Source organism: Tursiops truncatus, chromosome 18 (assembly GCF_011762595.2).
Source record: "Tursiops truncatus isolate mTurTru1 chromosome 18, mTurTru1.mat.Y, whole genome shotgun sequence".
Classification (NCBI taxonomy): domain Eukaryota; kingdom Metazoa; phylum Chordata; class Mammalia; order Artiodactyla; family Delphinidae; genus Tursiops; species Tursiops truncatus.
In genome coordinates this window covers 16,269,863-16,295,376 of record NC_047051.1, presented here as the reverse complement: position 1 = coordinate 16,295,376, position 25,514 = coordinate 16,269,863, and the positions used below count along the sequence as shown (strand labels likewise).

The 25,514-nt window shown below is 45.7% G+C and overlaps 1 protein-coding gene and 1 long non-coding RNA gene across 8 annotated transcripts in view; one reads left to right on the top strand and one right to left on the bottom strand.

Moving 5' to 3' along the window:
- The window catches only part of LOC109550228 (uncharacterized), a 119,166-nt gene extending 93,891 nt beyond the window's left edge, over positions 1-25,275 (bottom strand). For 2 of the 7 annotated variants that reach the window (XR_012327652.1, XR_012327653.1), the window contains exons 1-3: positions 10,885-25,266; positions 10,063-10,264; positions 8,921-9,267 (exon numbers count right to left, since the gene is read on the bottom strand). This is a non-coding gene — a long non-coding RNA (uncharacterized lncRNA). Of the gene's footprint in view, positions 1-7,417; positions 9,268-10,062; positions 10,265-10,884 lie in introns of those variants that run through there. The other 5 variants (XR_012327654.1, XR_012327655.1, XR_002176656.3 and 2 more) reach the window with 5 other exon arrangements.
- The window catches only part of SERPINE3 (serpin family E member 3), a 28,360-nt gene continuing 4,549 nt past the window's right edge, over positions 1,704-25,514 (top strand). Inside the window, 6 exon segments of the mRNA XM_033843387.2 lie at positions 1,704-1,959; positions 6,973-7,219; positions 8,079-8,080; positions 9,004-9,207; positions 10,757-10,955; positions 18,178-18,278. Of these exon segments, the coding sequence (XP_033699278.1) occupies positions 1,704-1,959; positions 6,973-7,219; positions 8,079-8,080; positions 9,004-9,207; positions 10,757-10,955; positions 18,178-18,278 (1,009 nt within the window).

Here is a 25,514-nt window from a genome sequence, read left to right as displayed (position 1 = left end):
GAGGAGGGGAGAAGCATTAGGTACCTGGTACCCAGCAAAAGCCCTAATGGCAGAGTTATCAGTGAAATTCCTCATAGTGACAAAGGGCTAGATGAGGGGTTCCTTGCTGGTACAACCAGGTCACAAGCCTAAGAAGGCTTGACGGGTATGGCTGGCTCCCTCCCCAGGGCCTGCTCTGTTTCCGATCTGGGCTTGGCTGGCCAGGCTGTGCTCCTTCCCCTGGCTCTCTGCAGGACCTCAGGCTCCAGGAATTTGGACCGAGTGGTAGAGACATCGCCGACAGAGACGGCAATTGCCAGCTTCCTCCCTATGCTGTCTTGTGATTCAAAGCAGATTCTGCTCCACTGTTTTAAAAGGGGAGCACGTTAACGCTGGAGACCCACGAGAACAGAAACAAGCAAGGAAACTCTGACAGTCCCATACAAGAGTCCGTGAGTAAACAGCTCATCTGCGGTGAACCACGGCTGGGATGTGGTCATGGGGAGCCCAGGGGCATGAAGGTCTGGTTGCTCTGTCCCTGCGGGAGGTGATAGGAGCTTCAGGAGTCCTGGGAACTGGTCATTTCACAATGACCTTGGGCTGGGACCCTCCACCTCCAAACACACACACAGAAAGACCCCCACGTCCATACACGTCCCTCCCCTTGAGATGCCAAGTCATCCAGGCACTGCCTTTGTGCTTGCCTACAGGATGGAAGAGTTGAGAAAAAGAGGATACTCTTCCACGTGGGGCCTTTATCTGAAATAAACACCTTTGAGTCCAGTGGCTTTACATGCAAATTTCTCATCCTCAAGTGACTTTGGACTGGGCCTCTCTCACACCAATCCTGTCTGACACCAAAGTCAGACAACTTAGCAGCAATCACTGCAGGCTGTCTGTGTAGCACAGTCACTGAAAACACTTTTTGCTTTACCTTCTTTTTTTTGCATTAATTTCCAACTAATGCACTCTCTTCCTCGAAGGGGTATATTTCTGTAGTAGGAGTTATATTTGTATCCTTCTACTCTCTGTGGAAGTGTTCTTTTTTATGAGAATAATTCACATCACAAGAATTCTGATATCCTAGGTACAATTAGCTCATGGCTCGATATTTTAATGTGCATTTATATTCCCAATATTTCATGTACCACCCATAGGAGACCAGGACTGGAGTCATGGGCCTCTTTCTATCCTCATGTTTTCTTAAATGAGCCACTGAGCTCTCTAAACCTCATCATCTCTATATTTACAATATAATAACAGCTACCTTGTAAGATTGTTGTAATGATTAACTGAGAAAATATACTAAATCCTTTTTAACATAGTATATTCTTTGTTGTTACTATTATTATTAATGATAGACATGGCCCACCTATAAGCTAGCTAAGTACCAAGAAAACTGAGTAGGATGTACTTCTTACATTTATTTTCCAACATAATGGTTTGCTTCTGGTCTGACCAGAGCTTCACCCAAGGTCACACCTGTAGTAAGTGACAGAGCAGGCCTAAAATCCAGGCTTTCCAACTCACAGTTTGGTTTCTCAGTATTTCCAATGCAGACACAACAGGATACAGTGAAGCATCCGGTGCGAGTGGACAGGGGTGGGTAACAAGCCAGCTAAGTGATCATCACCCCCAGCCTGTCCCAGCGCCCGATGCCTGCTTCTCTGCAGGATGGACCGGCTCTTGCCTCACTTGCATCTCTTCCCTCCACTGCAGGAACCATGAGGTCTGTCCTGCTCGCTCTCTTCCTCCTTCATGCCTGCCCCCCTGGAGGAGCCAGCGACCTCCCTGAGGACCTGACGTTGCTGAGGACGGAGCTCGCGCTTCGCCTCTACCGGATCGTGGCCACGGACGGCAACCGAACCAACCTGGTCCTCTCCCCCGCCGGCGCGTTCATCCCTCTGGAGCTCCTGCAGTTCGGAGCCCAGGGGAACACCCGGAGGCAGCTGGTCCAGGCCCTGGGGTACACCGTCCACGGTAAGCGGGCCGCTGCTCCCCCTACTCTGCCGCCCACGCCCACTGCCCTGCTCACACTTACCCTCCTCCCATTCAGGCTGCCCCCAGGGGGCAGGCAGAGAAGGTTGCCCACGGGCAAGTGCGCAGCAGAAGGCACTCAAACTCTGCATCGTTACTCCAGATGATGTTTAAGCTTCCCTCTACTCTAGGTTTGGTGGCAATTTCTCAGTTGCATTTCACAAGCCCTTTCATAGTGCTTACTAGGTGTCAGGATGTGCTTGAAGCACTTTACAAATATAATTTAATTCATTGTCCCAACAACCCTATTGAGGTAGGTAATTATCTCATCAAACCTATTTTAGAGATGAGCCTAGTTAGGCACAGAGAGTACAAGCAACTTGCCCAAGGTCACACAGCTAGGAAGCAGCAGAGTTGGGACTCAAACCCAGGCTGTCTGGCTTCAGAGCTCGCGCTGTTGACCAACCTGCTTTCATAAATCTGTGACTTCAAGGCAGGGCCATACCTACTAACATAATTCTATGATTATGGGCTTCAGAACAGCTCTGTCAGTGGCGGCAAGAGCCTCATGAATGCCAGGTCAGCCACGCCTGGCCCGCACTCAGGGCCTGGCAAAGCCTGGCCTTGGTCCCAACCTCCCAACTCCATACAAACACAGACACTCGTGCACACAGCTTTTTCCTGTCTTAGAATAAGATGCCAGTAAAAAAGGATGGGAGCTACAATTGTATAAATTAATACTTTTTAGAAAGCGCAGGAACTAATACCAAGACAGTCATGGCAAGAGCTTCCTTTGAGTTGGAATCTTGAGTTGGCAAGTAGAGGTGAGCCCTTCAAACATCGGGCCACAAGGCACCAGCTGTGCGTCCTGTCCCCCTCCATCCGCACCCTGTCCTTTGCCAAAACAATTCTTGTGGGCCTGCTGGCCAACAGACAAATGTGTTTTCTCTCTGGGGTAAGTGAAGACAAACATAAATTATCAAGCTGAATTTTCTTCAGCAAGTATATCACGGAAATGCGCGTATCCATGGAGTCACTCTTGGATAGCCACATTAGATTCAGAGCAACACAATCCATCAGGTGCTTTTGAGCTCCTGCCGCGTGGGCTGGTATTATGCCAGGAATTTAGCAGCCAGGTATGTAAGGAAACCGCTGAACACAAAAGCTCAGTCTCATAGGAACGATGCGCATAGAAACACATTCTAACACAAGGCGGTGAGTGTACTCATTTGAAATAAGTCAGTACAGGGGAGGGAATGATGTATTCCACGGGCAGATCAGGAAGGCTCCCCAGAAAACATGACACCTGAGTTAGGTTATGAAGAATAAATAGGAATCTGAAAGAGGGGCGGGCATTTCAGCCTTGAAACAGATTCTCCCAGAAGTCAGGGTTATGGGGAAAGTGAGAAATGCAAGTGCAGTTACCCTGCAGAGAAAGAGAACTGATGACAGTCAATTCTTTGTTTACAGGGACAACCATGGTACCTGGTTAACCAAATATGATGATTAACAGGGTTTCCATAGAGCCCACTCAAGAATTACCAAACTTCCAGAATTGCTTAATGGTCAGACTCTGTGGAACATAATCCCACCTTTTTTTTTCTTACTCATAAATGGCTTCATTATCTTATGGAGCCATGGTTAATTATTCCAAACAGGAATGTGCTGCTTACAGAGCTCTAGTTAATAGAATACCCTGGATTTTTGTTTGCCACAAAATTGCTCAGAGAATCAGCTGCGTGCTGACTGAAAAACAACCTGCCACTGCCCACCACCCCTGCCCTGGCCCAGCCTTTCTCTTACAAGTGGGTGCAGACCGGGAACATGAACCCACAGTCCAGAGGCTTGAGGCATTGCTCCCGTCTGATCAATAGAGATCCATCCAAGTTCACAGTGGGACCCATGGGCCCTGTCTTCTCACTGACATCCAGCCAACAGGTGACCACCAGCAGCTTTGCCAGGATCCCCACCTGCTGGTGCTAAAGCACAGCACGAGTTTCAGAACAGGCACCAGTGATATCCCCCCAAAATACCTTTGTTTTCGCCGCATGAAACACACGATTTCCCAATGGTCCAAGTTCGAGGAATTCCCATTGCTTTTCCAGGTAAATTAATAAAGAACGCTTTACAGCTTTCTATTCATCACAAGAATGATGCTGGGAACAGAGGCCTCAGAGATGGAGGTAGCCTGGCCCCTGGGAAAGAATCTTGTTTGATGATGCACATGGACTCACTTTTACAGTTGTTATGTCATTTGGTCCTTAGAGAAATCATATGCGATCACTAGGCCTCCTAAAGTCCCCATTTTACAAATGAGACAAGTGGTTAATGATTTGGTAAGACTCAGCTCACCCAACAGGCAAGTGGATTCCAGTTCCAGATTTTCTGACTCCAGTCCTATGTTCTTTCCTCAACCCTTTAGCCCCACTGTCAACCACTGAGCAGTTGCAGAAACATATCTAAGCACCTTACCTTCTTGATTTTTCACCAGACTCATCTTCATCACTCTCTCAGCTCAACCAAACCCTTTGCACATCATCCGAAACTTAACCCTCTTTAATCAGCATTACAAACTGCCAACTGAGAATTTTATATACATTAATCTTACAATCCAGAACCCCTCCCCCTGCCCCTGGATTCAGCGTCACATTCAAGACATTCAGTTCAGCTAATGTATTGAGAAGGAAGGCTCTTTCCAAGCTGGTGTCTCAAATGAGTTAAAAGGCTGGTCTGCAGCGGGACTCAGGAAAATACCATTTCTTCTAGCACTTTCCTGCCACTCTGCGCCATCCCAGGGACCCTCCCTTCAGACCCTCCACCCTCCCCACTGCATTCCTGATCTACTGCAGCCCCCTGGTTTCCCTCCTTCTCGCTCACCATTCTGTTAGAGCCACCCAGCCCCTCCAGCAGGAAGGACAGCTTTGTAGGAGGGGAGGCAGAGGAGACAGGAATTGAGACAGCAGTTTCAAGGGCTGGGGCGGAGGGGGGAGCCGTTTGTCACCACTCACGTCAGTCCCTTTTGCCCCATTACAGACAAGACCTAGGAAACGCAGCAAAACAGGAGGCTTCGTGAGGCTCTCCCGAGCAGAGGAGCAGACTGTTCCCAGCCCACCTGTCCTTCACCAGAGGGTGGGAGTTGGGGGGTGACGCTGGGTTACACTGAGCAAGTTTATTAATTTGCCTGAGCCTCATCTATACATGGGATCATAATTGCACTTAATTCACAGGGTTGTAGAAAGGGTTAACCATGATCATGCATGTAGAGCATTTAACAGAGTGTGAACACTGTCAACCTTCAGTATCTTTTATTCTGACGCTGTCTGTTCATTCCGGCAGCATCTAGAAAAGCACTTCCAATGTGCTAATGGTAGGGACAAAGCAGGCTCAGGTGGAGACAAGATTTCTCAAGCCTCTTGACTCTGCTAATTGGAAGTGCCTGGCTAGAAGGACAGCTGGTCCTCTGGGCCAGAGAGGGTGAGAGGACAGAGAACTCTGTGACCATCCCCTGAGGTCACGTGACACTGAGAACCACAGAAATGTCTCCGTTCTCCCCTGCAGACAGTCTACATTCTACAGGGACATGATTGCATAAGTACTGATGACCTTCCTCAGTAGAGGAAAGCCTGATGGGAATTTTTTTTCATTCATGGCTTTTCTCATTAAAAGAAAAAGCAAGCACTTGAGGAGCAGCACAGTTGTCGACTCCAAGAAGCAGCTGTGGTAGTGAAAGTTCTGTGGAGCAGAATCTGCCCACGACCCCGTTCTGCAGCCTGGTGGCTGGGGACCCTGGGCGGCGTATATTCTGTGTCCCCAGAAGGACTCTGGCCGGCACGTCAGGGGTAGGGGGTCTGCTGCTGCCTCTTGGCCTGGCCTCTGTGACATGAAGGATGGGACACAGTGTGGACGGACCCCCAAGCCAAGACAGAGAGTCACTCTACCCGGCGCCCTGGGAGAGCCAGTAGGGGCAGGGTGGGGCAGGAATAGGGCGCAAAGCCTGGGTGTCACGGGGGAGACTTGTGGGCAGCCACTGGGCCATGCCTAAGACGAAGGGGAGGCCAGGAGGACAAGGGAAGGGCCGTGTTCCAGAGGCAGCCTGCCTGGGAAGGGGTCCTGACTGCTGGAAAAGCCCAGCCTGCACGTCTCAGGAAGGTACTCAACTGTGTCCTGACTCAGCAGCAGGCGAGAGGCCTAGCTCCAGCTCCAGATGCCCAGGGCTGGGGGGAAGAGACCCGCAGTTGTGAACAATAGCATGAAAAAGAAATCTACTATTGACTATGGAGAGAAGGAGGCAATCTCCTGTGTAAGTAGTGAATAACCAGAAGCCCAGCTGCCCTCAGGAAGGTGGAAACCATCGACTCTCTCAAATGCCTATTATTTCCTCAACATTCTTGCAGGTTCTCGCTGACATGAATAATAACGGGCTGTCTGCTGGGGCTCAGGGGGATGAGGGAATGTAGCATTGGGCTACATTTCTGACTCAAGGTGTTTAGGAAGCATAGTCTCTGAGAGGTTGGTAGTGTTTTTCTATCTGACTTAATCCCAGGCTGATTTCTTTCAAATCTAGCATGGTTTCTTCCCCCTCAACTTTTTTTTTTTTTTTTTTTTTTTTGCGGTACGCTGGCCTCTCACTGTTGTGGCCTCTCCCGCTGCGGAGCACAGGCTCCGGACGCGCAGGCTCAGCGGCCATGCATGGCTCACCAGCCCAGCCGCTCCGCGGCAGGTGGGATCCTCCCAGACCGGGGCACGAACCCATGTCCCCTGCATCGGCAGGCGGACTCTCAACCACTGAGCCACCAGAGAAGCCCTCTTCCCCCTCAACTTTTAATCTGTGGATCCAGGCTAATTCCTGAGCAACTTAGCTATGACTTTACCAATTTGACTGTCTATGGTGGATGAACTGTGGGAAATAAGAGTGGAGCCTCTGGGGTCCCATTCCCGTGCAACGTGCAAGCAGAGCTGGGGCTAACTCCTCTCTTACACTCACCATTTTGATTGATCCCAACATCTTTTTTGCAGACCCAAGGGTCAGAGAGTGGCTTCGAGCTGTTTATGCTGCGCTACCCAGCGCCGGCCCTGGCGCCAAGCTGGAGCTGACCTGCACCCTCTACGTGCACACGGGGATGCCACTCGCCCCCTGCTTCGTGGAGCAGGTCTCCCGGTGGGCCAACAGCAGCCTGGAGGCAGCCAACCTCAGGGAGCCCAATGGTACCACCATCCTGGCCAACGGATGGGCCCCCAGGCAGACCACAGGTAAAGGAAAACCGTCCACCTTGATGAGGCTAAAGGCGGAGGGCTGAAGAGACAGGTCTCCCCCGTTACTCATCAGAAGCCAGGCGACAGGTACTCAGGCCACCCTCAATTGCAGCAGAAGCTTCTCCTGTTGGAAGATCCTACCCTTGAGTGAAGCAAGGCTCACTTTTGGTCCCATTCTGCCCCTCCCCCACCCCCAGAGACACAGGCACAAACGCAGGCACACCCAGAAGGGCGCTCTTCAGAGCCTCCCACGCCCAGCCGAGCCCTGCAGGCTTTGTTCCATGCAATGCCCCCCAGGTGTGTTCCCACTGAGCTCTGTTCTCATCGACAGCTAACTCCCTTCATAGCACGATGCAGTAGGAGCCCCAAAAGTGGTATCTTGGGAATTTAGCTTAAGGAAATACTTGTATGTAATAAGACGTTTAGCCCAGTATTATCAAAGAAAAAGACTGATAAATAACCTACCTGTCCAGCAATTAGGGATGATTCAATAGCACCTACATATCATGCAGCTGTAATTACCATCAAAGATGATGAACATCATTAACATCTACTGAGTGCTCGGTTTATTTAGCTAGCACCCTTCTAAGTGCTCCGTGCCTATTAGCTCAGTTCCCCCTCACAGTAATCCTAAGATCTAAGTGCTATTATTGTCCCCATTTTACAAACGGAGAAACTGAGGCACAGAGAATTGTGCCTCCTGCCCTGCACCCGCAGAGCCAGGATTCTAACCCAGGCAGTCTGGCTCCAGCATCCTTGATGATTACAAAGGTTACACAGAAATAGGGAGAACGTTGAAGACCCAGCGTTTAAAAGACAGAACAGGGAATACGTCCTTTACGAATTGAGAACAATATGTTTGCCGGCAGGAGTGCAGATTAAAATGCAGACGTTAAGATCTTTATTGATGAGGAGGTTTCCTCTCTTTCAGTTTTCTCCAACGTTTCACAATGTCTTTCAATTTACTTAAAAACGTTTAACTCCCTGTTGCAGCTGTTGTGCTTCCGGGAGACACAAGGCCACGGTTTGCTGCTATCAACCCCGCGGGCAGGGGTCGGTGTGGCGCCGGGGAATGGATGGTCCTCCAAGAAAGACGGGTAGTTGGTGCCCCGAGACCGGGGCCAGGCTGCTTGGGTTCAAATCCAAGGTCTCTGTCTTGGGTAACTGGGCGGATGGTGACTTTGTAGCTCACAAGTATGAGACCTTGGAAAGACTATCTGAGTCGTGGTGCCCCATCTTTAAAACTGGGCATAACAATAGAGCTGGCAGGGGGAGTTGGGGAGCGTTTGCTAAGCACCGAAAACAGAGCCTAGCGCAAAGTGTGTGTTTAGTAAACGAATAACGAGCTGGAGCAACGTGGCCGCTTGACGAGTGGCCAGACCGCTCCGGAATTTCAAGCCCATGCCCTGGACGTTGTTGTGTAAACAAAGGCTCTGCCAGGCATGAGGCCCAGCAGCATTTGGGGCCATGGGGGTGGGGGGTAGAGGCGACACTGTGCAGCGTCTCCCATCACAGCGCCCAGTCCCTCCCAGGGGGCTGTCTGAGCTGCGCAGGCCTCGCGCTTCCTGGGAAACGGTCCCAGCCGGAACACAGCTGGAACAAGCCAGGGCATCCCAAGCTGTTCGGAAAAAAATTAAAGCATGGTCTCCAACCACAGCTCGTTACAAACACTACAGTTCCACAACTAAGTACTGAAAAGCAAGCTACGAACCCAATTTCGGGGATGCGTCAGCACCCGGGAGGGTGTGCACGCAGGCGTCAGCATCGCAGCGGTGCTCCGCTCTCTGCTTGCAGGTGAGCGTCCCGGGGGCTCCACCTGGGAGCAAGGCGGCGGCGGCGTGGAGTCCGCACAGCTGGTGCTGGTGAGCACCGTGTCCTTCCAGAGTGCCTGGCGGCACCGATTCTCCTTCTCGGACACTCAGCTCCTGCCTTTCACCTGTGCCCAGGACGTCGTCCTCCAGGTCCCCATGATGTACCAAACGGCCGAGGTCAACTACGGTGAGCCGCGAGAGCCCGGGAGGGAGCCGTGAGGGCAGGAGGGGAGGCCAGGGCTTCGCTCTGAAAGGATAGGACTGAGCATCACTGCGATACCCTCAGCTGTGTGGGGCCCACGGAGGAAGGACAGACCAGGGAGCCGGAGACTGTCAGGATAGTGAGGGGACACACGGGGAAGAGAAACCAGATTTCATGCCTGGCCTTTCCTTCCGCGCTGAGTAAAGGGGGGACTTAGTTGTGAAACCAAGAATGTCTGGGCAAATCCCTTCCCCTGGCAGTCACTCCCGTAAAATGAACACCGGCCTCAGTGTTCGGTGCTGAGAAAGGATGGAAGGTTGAGAGTCCAGTCTAGAAGGTTCTGGAGAGCATGTCCACCCGAAAGTGCCACTGGCCTGAAATACCAGGGTTCTCTGCCTGCCTACCCTGCCCACTGTCACTCATCCCCCTCGCGGTGGAGGTACGCCAGGCTGCCCCCCATCCCAGCAGACTAGAGAGTGCTGTGGATGCTCCGGTGGGGCCCCAACGAGGCCAGGGAGGGAGGGACCCCGCTGCCCATCCCCCACTGCCCTGCTCCCTACACACCTCCTCTCCCCTGCACCCCGCCAAACCCTGGTCTGCAGGCTCAGCTCCCTCCGGCTTGTGGGACTAATTATGTTGTTATTCACTAATTAAGCCAGTGAGACTTGAATCAGTGTTTTAGGAACTTTGGTGTTTAGAAAACTTGCTGTCCCCTGACATTAAGGCCCAGGCCTCCCCGTCCTCCCAGGGAAGGGATCAGGCCTGGAGCTCCACCCAAGACCGGGGCTGCCACAGACTGCCAGGTCCCCCCAGCCCAGCTGGATGCTGCATGTTACTTGCCCATCTTGCCCTGTCACTGAGTCTGGCCACTGTCTCTGCATTCACCAGCAACCCTTGCCGAGTCTTCTGATCTCTGGCCATCTGGGTCTGCTGCCACCATCCCATCACACGCTTCTGAAATCAGGCTCTGCCCAACGGCCTGGACTTGTCCTCAGCCAGCCATTGCCATTGCCCACAAGCTCCCAGCTGTCCATCCTGAGACCTACAGGGTACAAATTACATCAAGTCAGATCCAGCCTGGACTCCTGTTTCGTTAGGCCTGGGCAGTGCTTTCGAAATTGAGAAATTTCCCGTGACATCTGGGTTTAGAGCTTTTGTCGAAAGATAGGAAAATCTGGCACAAAGAGCCTGGGTCCTGACATGGCAACAACAAGCCAGGATTGGACTGGCTGCCCCTTTAAGACAGGCTCTCCCGTGTGCCATCCTCCCCACCCTGCCCAGCCGCTGCCGGCCCTGGGGCTCAAGCCCCATGAGAATATCTTAGAGATGTTCTAGGTCTTAGGAGTAGAAAAGATGGCCACAGCTACCCACAGTCTTCGGCCTCAAACTGCTCCCTGAGGCAGAGGTGGACACTGTGTTTGTTAATAAAATGCATTGTTTCCACTTCTGTGAGCTGGCCCTTCCCAGGGTCTGGCACTGTTAGGTTCCCTGGGCTCCTGGGACAGAACTAACCCCCCATCCGCTGAATCCCCAGGCCAGTTCCAGGACCCCGCGGGCCATCAGGTAGGGGTGCTCGAGCTGCCATACCTGGGAAATGTGGCCAGTCTCCTCCTGTTGCTGCCGAGAGACAGAGACACGCCACTGAGCCACATTGAGCCTCACCTCACAGCCAGCATCCTCCACATCTGGACCTCCAGCCTGAAGAGAGCCAGGATGGACGTGCTCCTGCCCAGGTGAGCAGCTGCGTTGTCATGACGGGGGGCTCTGCAGCCTGCTTCAGTCAGCCGGACCTGGAACCCAGGCGGCCTGACTCGAGGGTCTGTACAGTCACCGTGGAGGCATGTGCCCTAAATCTTATCACATCCTAAGAGTATACAAACATCATTTTCAAAACCAAAGAGGCAAGATCGCTTATGCAGTTGAGCAAATACAGATATAATTCTGATCTGAAGGCAAATTAAAGCATACGAATTCAAGACTTTAAGTCCTTGTGCTGAAAGGTTTATTCTTTCTAAATAAAGGTGAGCCTTTCTTTAAGAAAACCCAATGGGTACCAATACAAAACCCCAAGAGGTCAAAAAGTTAAATGATGGTGCTGGATTTTGCTTCTGCCAAACAAAACCTATTTGCAAACCTCATTACTTTACAAAGGATTCCTCAACGAACATCTTTAAGTGATAAGCTTCTCCGGTACATTTGAAATCAGAGTAAATGCGTAATTAATTTGTACACCAGCATCAAGCAAGAAAAGTATCCGAGGGCTCATTTGAAGCATGTGGATTCTTCGTGTGCCTTCCCACTGGCCGCCTTGGGCTCCTCCACTGACCAAGCTGTCAGCAGCGCTGAGCCAGAGGCCTTGGCAGTGGTCCCTCGAGGAGTTAAAAATAAGTCCAGGCACTGGAACAAAAACACACAGAGACCCAGTGAGTGAAGGGCCAAGGTCTAAAGTGGGATCCGGCATAGCGAGGGCAGAAGGTGAACTGAACTCTAAGACAAAGCCTATCTCTCCAAGCGAAATATTTAGACCCCAAATCAAAGTCCAAAGACTGGCTATTTCAACAGATCTCTCTGGCATGGAGCAGAAGCAGCCCTGATCTTTCTGTTATGTTTGAGAGAAGCTCAGCAAAGGAGGAAGAGCGTTCAAGGCTAAAAGTGGAGAGAAAATGCAGCCAGGTGCAGGAATTTGCTACAGTCTTTTTGAGCGTATGAGGCAGATGGCTGGCCTTGTCCTGGAGCAGCTGGTATAAGGAAGAGGCCCCAGGGAGGTGCCTAGCTCCACTGCGAACTCTTCACTGGTGCTGAATCTGCCTTTAGAACTTGCAAACCCTTGAGGAATGATCCTAAAAAACTTTGGAGGACAGAGAAGGGACAGGAAGGCAGAGGTCATAGTAACCCAAGTATTGCTTCACACTTGACCTCATCCAGATTAAAAAAAATAATAATAATCTCCCTAAGACTGCCTGCTGTCTGAGAAGGATAGAAGATTTTAGGGAAATAAAACTCCCCTTCCCTTTTAGGGCTATTTCACAAGCAAAACTAACCAAGTTTTAAAAAACTAGCTTTAAGCCCTTTAGGGAATAAAGAAAGAAGTAAAAGCTATTTTAGGTCTAGAGTTGGGTACGAAACTTTGGACCATGGTAGACGCAAGTCAGCTTTTGGGCAAGAATTTTCCTCTAGTTCCACAAATCATTGATTCATCACTTAGTATGACCTGCTCTAAAGTCAGCCTGCATATTTTACTTAGCAAGAGCAAAAACTAGGGCACTCTGTGGGTAGCCAGGCAAAAATTGTATGGCAATGACGTGAGCCTTCCGGTTAAACACCACCAAGCAGTGCTTCAGTAGACTCTGGATGAATTATGATATCTACCTTCCAAAGTAAACTTTTATTTATAAAGAAATAAAATGGAATATATAAGGACTGTCAGTCTTCATTAGGAACATCATCATACCAAAAGAATTATCAAGAAAACCCACCAGAAAGACTAATTATGTCAAATATATATTTGTTTAATGAGTAAAACACTTGGTTTTTAGGTCAACAAAGTGGGAAGCCAAACAATGAGCATTTTTTTCTTATGTTAGACATGATGTGTGCATTTTCTTAAACCCACCAGATCTCATATATCCCAAATGAGCTTGCCCTTCCTTCAAGGAGCTGCTGATCATCGTCATGGGCATTTTGTGCTTTTCTGAGGGTGTTTTCTTTCTTCCTTTTTAAATTGAGAGATCATTCACATACCATAAAACCCATTCTTTTAAACGGATTTACAATTAAAGTGTACAATGCAGAGGTTGTTAGTATATTTGCAAAGTTGCGCAACCATCACCACTATCTAATTCCAGAACATCGTCATCACCTCAAAAAGAGACTCCACACCCTTTAGCAGTCACTCGCAACCCCCTCGCCCCAGCCCTAGGCAATCTACTTTCTCTCTCTGTGGATTTGTCTTTTCTGGACATTTCATGTAAATGAAATTTTGCAATACATGGCCTTTCGTGTCTGGCTTTTTTCACTTGGCATAATGTCTTCAAGGTTCATTCTTGTAGCCTGTGTCAGTACTTCATTCTTTTTTTTTTTTTTAATAAATTTATTTATTTATTTATTTTGGGCTGCGTTGGGTCTTCTTTTCTGTGCGAGGGCTTTCTCTAGTTGCGGCGAGGGGGGTCCACTCTTCATTGCGGTGCGCGGGCCTCTCACTGTCGCGGCCTCTCTTGTTGCGGAGCACAGGCTCCAGACGCGCAGGCTCAGTAGCTGTGGTGCACGGGCTTAGTTGTTGCGCGGCATGTGGGATCTTCCCAGACCAGGGCTCGAACCCGTGTCCCCTGCATTGGCAGGCAGATTCACCACTGCGTCACCAGGGAAGCCCTTAAGAAATTTCTTTTTTTTTTTTTTTTTTTTGTGGTACGCGGGCCTCTCACCGTTGTGGCCTCTCCTGTTGCGGAGCACAGGCTCCAGACGCGCAGGCTCAGCGGCCATGGCTCACAGGCCCAGCCGCTCCGCGGCATGTGGGATCTTCCCGAACCGGGGCACGAACCCATGTCCCCTGCATCGGCAGGCGGACTCCCAACCACTGCGCCACCAGGGAAGCCGCAGTACTTCATTCTATTTTATGGCCAAGTAATATTTCATTGTGTGGATATACTACATTTTATTTACTCATTCATCCACGTATAGACATTTAGGTGCCAAGACACTTTTTGGCTTGTTTCTGTTTTTTGGCTGCCACAAACATTTGTGCACGTTTTTGTGGCTATAGATTTTCAATTATTTTGGGTATATACCCTAGGAATGGAATTACCGGGTCATGTGTTAGCTCTACACTTTACAGTTTGAGGAACTACTAGACAGTTTTCTAAGTAGCTGCACCATTTTACACTCCCACTAGCAATGTATGAGGGTTCCAGGTTCTCCATATTCTTGTCAACACTTGCTATTGTCCTTTTTTTCCCTAAGACCCTCTTCATGTTTAATGGGTACAGAGTTTCAGTTTGCGATGATGAGAAAGTTCTGGAGTGGATACTGGTGATGATTGGACAACAATGTGATTGTGCTTAACACCACTGAATGATACACTTAACATTGTTAAAATGGTAAATTTTATATAATGTACATTTTACCATAATTTTTTTAAAGGGCCCTCTTTATGGAGGCAAGGGAGATAGGGAAAGGGCAAAGACTGCCTTCCCAAATTGTGGATTAAAAAGTAGGGATGTTATAAAGCTTGCACTCAGGAACTGTGTCGTTATTCTTAGTTACATTAGTCAGGATGCGTTCACCTCCTCTGCCCTTCAGCAATGCCCTCCTCTGTGCTTTGGCCTCCTCCTCAGGCTGGGGGCAAGTCACTGCAGCCTGGGTGACCTCACAACTGTGTGTGACAACAGCTGTAGGGGGAATCCCCTGTCTTTTTGATTAGAGCCATTATGGCATGTGAAGTGGTCTCTCAGTCTGACTTTCATTTATATTTCCCTAAAGACTACTAATGTCAACAATGTTTTCATGTGCTTGTTGGCCATTTATATATCTTTTTTGGAGAAACATCTGTTTGAATTCTTCGTTCATTTTTAAATCGGTTATGTGTCTTTTTATTGTTGAGTTACAATAGTTCTTTCTATATTCTAGATACTAGCTCCTTATTGGATACATGATTTGTAAATATTTTCTCCCATTTTGTGGGTTGTTGTCTTTTCACTTTCATAATGGTGTCCTTTGAAGCACAAATGTTTTTATTTTGATAAAGTTTAATCTATTTTTGTTGTTGTTTCTTGTGGGTTTTTTTGGTGTCATACCTAAGAAACCATTGCTTAACCAAGGTCACATAGATCTGTGTCTATGTTTTCTCTAAGAGTTTTCTAGTTTTCACTCATATTTAGGTCTTTGATCCATTTTGAATTAATTTTGGGTATGGGATGAAGTAGAGGTCCAACATCATCCTTTGCATGTGGCTTTCCAGTTGTTTCAGAGCCATTTATCGAAAAGCGTATTCTTTCTTCCCATTGAATTTTCTTGCCACCCTTGTCAAAATCAATTGGCCATAAGTGTATAGGTTTATTTCTAGACTTTCAATTTTATTCCATAGGCACAAATATCTATACTTTTGCCAGTACCACACACACTCTTGACTGATTACTATAGCTTTTTAATATGTTTAGAAATCAGCAAGTGTGAGTCCTTCAACTTTGTTTTTCTTTTTTAAGATTGTTTTGGCTATTCTGGGTCCCATGCATTTCCATATGAATTTTAGGATCAGCTTATCAGTTTCTGCCAAATAAACAGATAGAATTTGGTAAGGATTTTGTTAAATCTATAGATTAATTTGGGGAATAATTTCTTCATAAAAACATTAGGAGTTTTAACCCATGAACACAAGATGTGTTTCATTTTATTTAGATTTTCTTTAGTTTTTTCCAAAAATGTTTTGTAGTTTTCAGTGTACAAGTCTTGCACTTCTTTCATTAAATTTATTTCTAAGTATTTTATTTCTTTTTGATGCTATTTTAAATGGGATTTCATTTTCAGATTGTTCATTGCTAGTATAAAGAAACACAGCCTGATTTTTGTATCTTGATCTTGTATCCTGCCACTTAGATGAACTCACCTATTAGTTCTAATAGTTTTTTCTCTGTGTGTGTGTGTGTGTGTGTGTGTGTGTGTGTGTGTGTGTGTGTGTGTATTCCTTAGGATTTTCTATATACAAGACCAAGTCACCTGTGAATAGATAGACCTTTACTTCTTTCTTCTGATTCTGGATGCATTTGCTTGCTTTTTCTTGCATAAGCGCCGTGCACATCCTTCAGTACAATGTTAAATAGAAGTGGTGAACATCCTTATCTTGTTCCTGATCTAGGGGGAAAGCATTCAGTCTTTCACCGTTAAGGATGATGCTAGCTGTGGGAGTTTTATAAATGCCCATTTTGAGGCTGAAGAAGTTCCCTTCTATCCCAAGTTTGTTGAGTGGTTTTTGATTTTATGAAAGAATTCTAGATTTTGTCAAATGCTTTTTCTGCATCTCTTGAAATGATCACGTGGCCCTTGTCCATTATTTCATTAATATGGTGTTTTACCTTGATTGATTTTCATATGTTGAACCCACCTTGCATTTCTGGGATAAATCCCACTTGCTCGTGGGGGATTTATATGTTGCTGGATTCAATTTGCTAGTATTCTGTTGAGGATTTTTACGTCTATATTCATAAAGGACACTGGTCTGTCATTTTCTTGTGATATCCTTGTCTGGTTTTGGTAAAGGGTATTTTTTTTTAACTCAGGATATTTTTGTAGCATTTCTTCTGGACTGGCCTTCATAGCCATACAAAAAACAAATCACTGTCGTCTTTCATAGTCATACCTCGCTTTTACTGTTGTCTTTGGTTACTAAAAGTGATATTACCCAGTTTTATCACCTACCATAACCACCATACTTGGCTTCAAATGTGCCTTAGCTCTTTCTCAATATCACTGCAAAACAATAAAACCACAGTGGTAACAATGAATTGCATGAGCTGCACTGGGCATTGTTCTGAAGACTTTACAAGGACTGTTTTATTTAATCTTCACAAAGCTAAGAACTAAGCACTAGTTTTAGGCTCGTTTCACAAGCAAGGAAACTGAGGCAAAGAGAGGCAAAGTAACTTGCCCTGGGTCCCTCAGGTAGTAAGAGGCTGAGCCAGCTATCAGACCCCGGCACTGGATTCCCAAGTTCATGTTCTTAACCACTGTGTTTCAACATTGAGAGTTCTCAAAAGAATGCAGTTTAAGGAAGAAAGTTTCAGAAAAGGTGATCCAAAACTTTTTTGAGAAATATCATCATACTTAGAGAAAGCTTGTGCCTTTTTTTGAAACTATTGAACAGATTCAAAGCTCACATATACGAGAAAATCTGATTCCTTTGTTTAAAATATTGGTTACATTGTCTTGTATGGCAGTGAAGAACTTTGATATTGTGCAGTATTTTTATTCTCCTACAAGTTCCGCATGGTTTATAGAAACGACCATCTAAATTCCATTTTGAACTTTTTTATTCTCAAAGAAAAATAATGTCAGCCGTAGTTTTAAAGGCTCCTTCAGCGTTAAAGTTTTAAATGCCTTGCCCTTGAAGAAACATGAGGAAGTTGGCATGCTGATTCTTCCCGCTCTCGGGACTTGCTAGGAAAACCAAAGACCCACGCTGCACACAGCAAACATGAAAATATGTTGTATCAAAGATAAACACATTAAGTGAGACACTCTATCAATTGGCAGTTAGTCAACAACTTCTTTTCTGCACCTACTGTGTGTGAGAAGCCACCCGGGATGCGAGGTAGTGAAGTGTAGACGCCAAGAGCACAGGTTCTGTGCTCAGCCGCATCTGAGTTGAGCTCCACCACGTACTCAGGACGTCCTCTTGGGCAAGCTTCTTAAACTCTTTAAGCCTCAGTTTTCTCATCTGTAAAATGAGGATAATAATAACACAGTTACGTGAAGATAAAATGAGAGTATGCACATAAAGTACTTGCTGTAGTGCCTAGCACTCAGTAAGCACTCATTAAACATTAATTATTATGAGGAACTAGGCTCTCTTCTCAAATAGTTTACAGTATCATAAATAACAGTAACAGGAAGCAGAATGTTCTATACATCAGAAGAGTAGAACAAACAAAGTGTTTAAAGGGGCCTTAAGAACTGACCGTTACAAAACAGCTGGGGAAGAGGAGGGGTAACAACTGATCTGAGCTTAGAGGAAAGGTCTCAGGGGAGACCTGGAAAAAACAGCAGAAGCAAAGGTCCAGAGTGGGGAGAGAGTGCTGTGTGGTCAGATTAGTCAGGGGGTCGGGGGTCTGGGAAGGAGCAATGACAGATGAAGCTGGAAATGAGCCTGACTTTCAAGTGAGGGGGTTTGGTTGTCATGTGATGTGTATGAAAGTCCACTGAGTGAGAATTTTAAGTGAAAGTGGATGGTTTGTTTTTGTTTTTTAGGTTTAGGATCCAAAATCATTTCAACTTGAAAAACATTTTATATTCCTGGGGAGTTACCGATCTCTTCGACCCACTCAAAGCTAACTTGAAAGGAATTTCAGGTAACACCAGTTCTTCTTCCAAGCTTATTAGCATTGTGTTTGGGGCAGTTTCTAATCAGTAATCATGCACTGATTAAGGGATTCTCATCTACAGAGCCTTCAGAGGTAAACAGCCAGAGGTAACATCATTTAAAAGAATTTAAAAAGTGCTTTGCTTTACATAAGAATTTGTTGCTTCAGATAACAGATTTGGGTTGGACTTTGTTGAGGAGGGGGTGTTTCTTGAGACCACCTCTAAGCACGGTTTTCAGATGCCATCTTCAGAGTAAAGTCAGTGACCGCAGGACACAATACAACTCCCCTCCTCTGCCTGGCATGACTAGGAGATGCCAGAGACATTGGTGCAACAGAGCCCTTCGTTCTGACCTCCTGCTGTCCTGATGGCCTCACGGTCACTCTGTTTCTACCTCCCCTCCCTCCCTTCCTGTACCTCTCTGTCCTCTTCTAATGAGCTAACCTCGGAACTTACCCTCATCCATCCAACTTCCTTTCTTCAAATTACTCATCCATCTACAACCTTGCCTTAAAATGTCCTCCCTCCCAGAGTCTATATTCAATTTCTTGGCTTGTAGTAAACAAGCTACTCCTAATCAATAGGATCTGTATTCACGTATGGTCTGACAGACTTACATCTAACGTTAAAAGAGAGTGGAATGCCAGAACCTTATCTTCCAGAATCCTCTCAGGAGACCACTGGCTGAACTATTGCCAACTCCAAAGGCTCAGGTTCATTTCTGCTCTGGATGGTACATTATCTATACGAAGATGACACTGGGGCAGGCACAGCCGTTGGCCTTGATGTTTTCCTTGCCTGATGAGCTTGTGAAATCTCTGTTTTGAATGCTAGAAGCTCATAGCACAGATAAGTTTTCTAAAGGCTTGCTCAGGTTTCTTTAAGCAATCACAGAAAAACATGGGAGTTTGGTCCACAAGAGAAGGCTCAGCTTGGGCATTAGATGTGACCAGTTAGACTACATGGCACATCAAATAAAACGCAGGAGGAAGGATCTATTCTAGATTGTTTATAATCCACCAGCTCTGAACTCATTGCTGAAACAAAGAGACAAGCAAGGTGATAGTCCAGTTTGGGTACAGTGCCCCAACAATGCTTGCCACACAGTGGATATCCAGTAAATCCTGTTGACTTTGTTGAATGACTCTACCAGAAATTTTGCCTGGTGACACAGACATAATCTAGCACTGCCAGGAAAAGAGGAAGATTAGAGCAAAAGGATGAGAAGCAGGGAAGGAGCAAGGGATGAAGAACTTGAGTGCACTGTCTTTAATAACCTGCAGAATCCAATCACAGTATCTTTTTGTGGCTCTGGAGCTCAGCTATGGCATTCCTGTTTTGATCATCCTAGTTCAAAACTTTGGGGCTGTTCTGACCTTTTCTTCCACACCACTACATTCAAGTAATCACTGTGACTCACTGCTCCTTCCTGGTTCCCAAACCTCTCTGACTTTATGTCTTAGAAGTGCATCCTAAAATGCAGTCAGTTCTGTGTCCTCAAACAGGACTGAGCGCAACCCACATCGTGCAGTTCCCCTATTGGTAAAGACTTCTGAGGCCCATAGCTCCTTTGATAAGATCTAACAAGCAGCTTAGCTTTAAAAAGAACCTTTTAAAATACCTAACCTCTTGTTTTATAATGCAATTAAAGCCTACTTATATTTGCTCCAATCAGCAGAAATATAGGCTCATGGATCTGGCTTGTTAAATAACTATCAAGCAGTTACCATGCACCAAGTGGGAAGCTTGCATGCATGTTTCCTACAGATAAAACACATCCACCTTACAATCTTCTCCCATAAAGTTTTGTTCCTCTAATGCAGGGGTCACCAAATGATGGCCCACCACCTCTTTTTATAAATAAAGTTTTATTGAAACACAGCCACTCCCATTCATTTACAAATCATCCGTGGTTGCTTTCCTGCTATAATGGCAGAATTGAGATGTTGCAACAGATGCCACATGGTCTGCAATGGCTAAAATATTTAATATCTGGCCTTTTACAGATAGAGTTTGCCAACTAAAATATCGCTTTCCAATGCTGTTCTTTAAACACACTCAAAAGACGAGTCACTTCTGTGCCCAAGTAAGCTGTTGACTTAATTCTGGAGACATGGCCACTGAATCTCACTAACAAATCGTCGTATCATGCCTGAATGGGGTATCCACCACCCACCTCACATCTTACTTGCGGAAATGAAATTCCTTATCATATAGCAAAGCAGCATTAGAGAGCTTGTCAGAGAGTAAATGATCAGAAAATGCTGGCCTCCCATCTTACAATTAACAAAGGGTTGCAAACAGTTTTGTGCTATTGATGGAAACTAAACAACCACAGGGAACATTTGGCTTTTTCTTTCCATTTGGTTCCAAAGCCCAGTATCATTTTACTCAAGTTCCCCTGCTCCATTTAAAAGTCACTCATCTCTCCTTTCATGGCATCAGATCCTTTTTTGGCTGCGTGATGAACTTGCTTGATATCATTTCAAGGCCCAACTGAGACCAGGGTATAATTTTCCTCCCCAGACAACCTTGACACTACATGTTATGAAGCTTTTAAGAATAATTCCAGTTTCACTTACACTAAAGACATCAGCTAGAGATACCCTTTTTGAGCAATCCCGCTTCCTAAAGGATCATCAGGCTTTGATACCAACCCATGCTTCCTAATCCAAGAAATACTCCTTGTGCACCAACTTGAAACTTTGAAGAAACTGTCTTATTCTTGACTTTTGTAAGTGAATAGCTTTCAATCTCTGCTCATGAAGAAGTACAAGTTCCCTTTTACTGTGATGTGAATGAGGAAACCACCCACAGTTGTTTGGTTGTATACTGAAGTTAACTTATGCCATACCAGATGACTGGGCAGAGCTGCAGTAGGTCATCAAGATGGCAACATAGGTCATTCCCGACTTCAGTCCCTTTCTCAAGAAGACCAACTAGCAACTATCCATAGACAAGTCACCATTGTGGAAATACCCCCACCAGGAGGTGAGGCTGAAGCACCCCTCTGAAACACAGAGACTGAGAAGGACCACATTAGAAAGCTAGGAGGAGTGGCTACACTCCGACCACATCACCCCTCCTCCAGGCTGACATAGCACTAGATCTATGGTTTCTCCAGTGGGAAAAGAGAGCCCAAGGTAGACACTCAATGTTGCAGGACACATCCTGGTAGGCCCTCTCAGGTCTCTGATCTCAGAGGATCAGATAAGAGACGGAGAAGAGGGGCAAAGCTTACAGCAATCAGCACTCAAACCTTATTAGACCATATTGCAGTGGCACCTGAGCAAAGACCCCAGCCAGCAGCAGTGCCCATCTGCAGAGCCAAGCCAGTGGCCCCATCTGGCCAGAGGGCTCAGTTGGCAGTTCTGTGATCTGGGTCTCCAGTCAAAGGGCCATACTCCCAACCCACCCAGGCAGGAAAGCAAATTCACAGCCCAACCCAACTGCCAAGCATAGCCTCAAGTCCTGCTCATCCAGGAAGCCTGGCCAAAGAACCCAGATAGCCAGGAAGCCTATCCTACAGCCCTGCTTGGGCAAAGAGCCAAGCCAGATGGCCTGCCCAACTGTTGAGCATAGCCCCTGACACCATACAACCAGGAAGACTGATTGGTGACTCTGGACGGCCTTGGAGCCCAACCCATGGTACCACCAAGCCAGATCCTGGCCTGTCACTGCACCTGGCACAGAGCCCAGCCAACAGCACCACCCAGTTGGAAAATACAGCCTGAGACCCCACCTGACCAGGAATGATTGCAGAGCCCATCCCATAACTGCCCAATCATGGTATCCAATCAGTGCACCATCCTGCCAGGGAACACAGCCTGAAACCTCACCCAACCAGAGGTGATTACAGAGCTAGTGGCCCAACCCAACCATAAAACATAGCCAGAAGCCCCACCTGAACAGGGAGCCCCTGCAGTGGCCCCACTTGAACGCACAGTCCAGCCAGCAGACCCACCCAACCAAGTAACCCAGCCAGCAGCAACCCCTGCAACCTCAGAGCATCTGCAGCAGCCTTGCTCAAACAGAGACCCTGATAGAGAGCCTTACTCGCCCACGACTGCTACCAGCTGACTGGTGAAGGTCTTTCCCTGCCAAAGCAAACCTGTGAAGTCTGGAAGAGGAGACTGCTTACTTAAATACATAGATATTAATGCAAGGAATGAAGGATCATGAAGAATCAGAAAAACATGATACCACCAAAAGAAACAAATAAAGCTCCAATAACTACCCTAAAAAAATGGCGATCTGTTAACTGTCTAACAAAGAACTCTGAGTAATCCTCTTAAAGAAGCTCAGTAAACTACAAGAATGCACAGACAAACAAAATTAGGAAAACAGTACACAAACAAGTAACAAGTTCAACCAAGAAATAGAAACCATCAAAAAAAACAAAACAAAACAGAAATCCTAAGGCGTAAGAATATAATGACTGCACTGAAGATTAAGAGAGCTTCAACAGCAGACTTAACCAAGCAGAGGAAAAAAAATTGGTGAACTAGAAGATAAATCATTTGAAATTATCTAGTCAGAGGAGCAAAAAGAAAAAAAGAGTGAAGAAAGTCTATGGGAGCTGGGGACATCCATCAAAAGAAACAATATATACATTGTGGGAATCCCAGGAGGAGAAGAGAAAGAGAAAGGGATAGAAAGTCTATTTAAAGCAATATTGGCTGAAAACTTCCCAAACTTGGAACAATAAATGGGCATCCAGATTCATGAGGGCCCAATGACCCCAAATAGGTTGAGGATGAAAAGGGCTACACTAAAACACATTATAATTAAATTGCCAAAAGACAAAGAATTTTGAAAGCAGCGAGAGAGAAGAAACAAGTTACATACAAGGGAACCCCCATAAGACAATCAGTGGGTTTCTCAACAGAAACTTTGCAGGCCAGGAGAGAGTGGGATGACACATTCAAAATATTGAAAGAAAAAACTGTTAACCAAGAATACTATACTGACAAAGCTGTCCTTCACATATGGAGAGACAAAGACGTTCTCAAGCAAACAAAAGCTGAGGGAATTCATCACCAATAGACCTGTCTTACAAGATATGCTAAAGGACATTCTTCCAGCTAAAATAAAAGAATGCCAATTAACATTGTAAAAATGTATGAATGTGTAAAAATCACTGGTAATAGTAAATATATCATCAAAATCAGATTCTCTAATATTGTAATGGTGGTATATAATTAGATAGAACTAATCAATAAATTCAGTAAAGTTGTAACATACAAAGTCAACATACAAATGAGTTGTTTTTTATACACTAACAATGAACTATCTGAAAAAGAGATAAAATAATCCCATTTACAATTGCATCAAAAACAGTAAAGTACGTAGGAATAAATTTAACCAAGGGGATGAAAAATCTCTACACTGAAAACTACAACACATTGATGAAAGAAATTGAAGAAGATACAAATAAATGAAAAGACATCCTGTGTTCATGGATTGGAAGAATTAATGTTGTTAAAATGTCTATACTACCCAGACCAATCCTCAGATTCAATGCAATCCCTATCAAAATTCCAGTGTTTTTCATAGAAACCGAAAAAAAAACAATCCTAAAATTTGTATGGAACCACAAAAGACCCAGAATAGCCAAAGTAATCCTGAGAAAGAACAAAGATGAAGGTGTCACATGTCCTGATTTCAAACTATATTACAAAGCTATAATAATTGAAACAGTACGGTACTGGCATTAAAAACAGACGAACAAGTGGACCAGAATTGAGACCCCAGAAATAAACCCATGCGTATGGAGTCAACTAATCTTTGACAGGGAAGCCAAGAATACTCAGTGGGGAAAAGATAGTCTCTTCAGTAAATGGTGTTAGGAAAACAGGATATTCACATGCAAAAGAATGAAACTGGACCCCTATCTTACACCACTCACAAAAATTAACTCAAAATGGATGTCTGAAACCATAAAACTCCTAGAAGAAAACATAGTAGAAAACTCCTTGAAATTGGTCTTGGCAATTATTTTTTGGATATGACACCAAAAGCACAAACACCAAAAGCAAAATTAAACAAGTGAAAGTACATCAAACTAAAAGCTTCTTCACAGCAAAAGAAATAACTCACAAAATGAAAAGGCAACATATTGAATGGGAGAAAATACTTGCAAACTACATATCCGTTAAGGGGTTAATATCCAAAATGTCTAAGGAACTCATACAACTCAATAGCAAATCATCATCATCATCCAATTTAAAAATGGGTAGAGGATCTGAATAGACATTTTTCCAAAAAGACACACAAATGGCCAACAGGTACATGAAAATGTGCTCAACATCGCTAATCATCAGGGAAATGCACATCAAAACAGTGAGGTATCACCTCACATCTGTGAGAACGGCTGTTATCAGAAAGATAAGAAATAGCAAGTGTTGGGAATTCCCTGGTGGTCCAGTGGTTAGGACTCCACGTTTTCACTGCTGAGGGTGCAGGTTCGATCCCTGGCCAGGGAACTTAAGATCCCACAAGCTGTGTGGCACAGCCAAAAAAAGAAAAAAAATAGCAAGTGTTGGTAAGGACGTGGAGAAAAGGGATCCCTTGTGCACTGTTGGTAGGAATGTAAATTGGTGCAGCCACTACGGAAAGTAGTCAAATAGAACTATCACAATTCCACGTCTGGGTATATATCCAAAGGAAATTAAATCACTGTGTCACAGAGATAGCTGCACCCTCATGTTCATAGTAGCATTATTTATAACAGGCAAGACATGGAAAAAAGCTAAGTGTCTATCACCAGGTGAATGGATAAAGGAGTTGCAGTACATACATATGCAACAGAATATTATTCGCCCATTAAAAAGAATATCCTGCCATTTGCAACATTATAGAAAAACCCTGAGTGCATTATGGTAAGTGAATTAAGTCAGAGAGAGAAAGACAAATACCGTATGATCTCACATATATGTGTAATCTAAAAAACCTAAACTCAGAGCATCAGAGTGTACAATTGTGTTTGCCAGGGTGGGGAGAATGGATGAAGGTGGTCAAAGGGTACAGATATATTACTTGTGATATATACATACATAAAATATCACACTGTACACCTTAAATGTACACAATGTTACATACGTCAATTACATCTCAACAAAGCTGGGTGGGAGGGTGGGGAGAAAGAAAGACGTGAGGAGTGGGCTGGAGGAGAAGGATGGAGAAAGGAACTAAGCACCTACTTTCAGAGGCCATTTCAGATT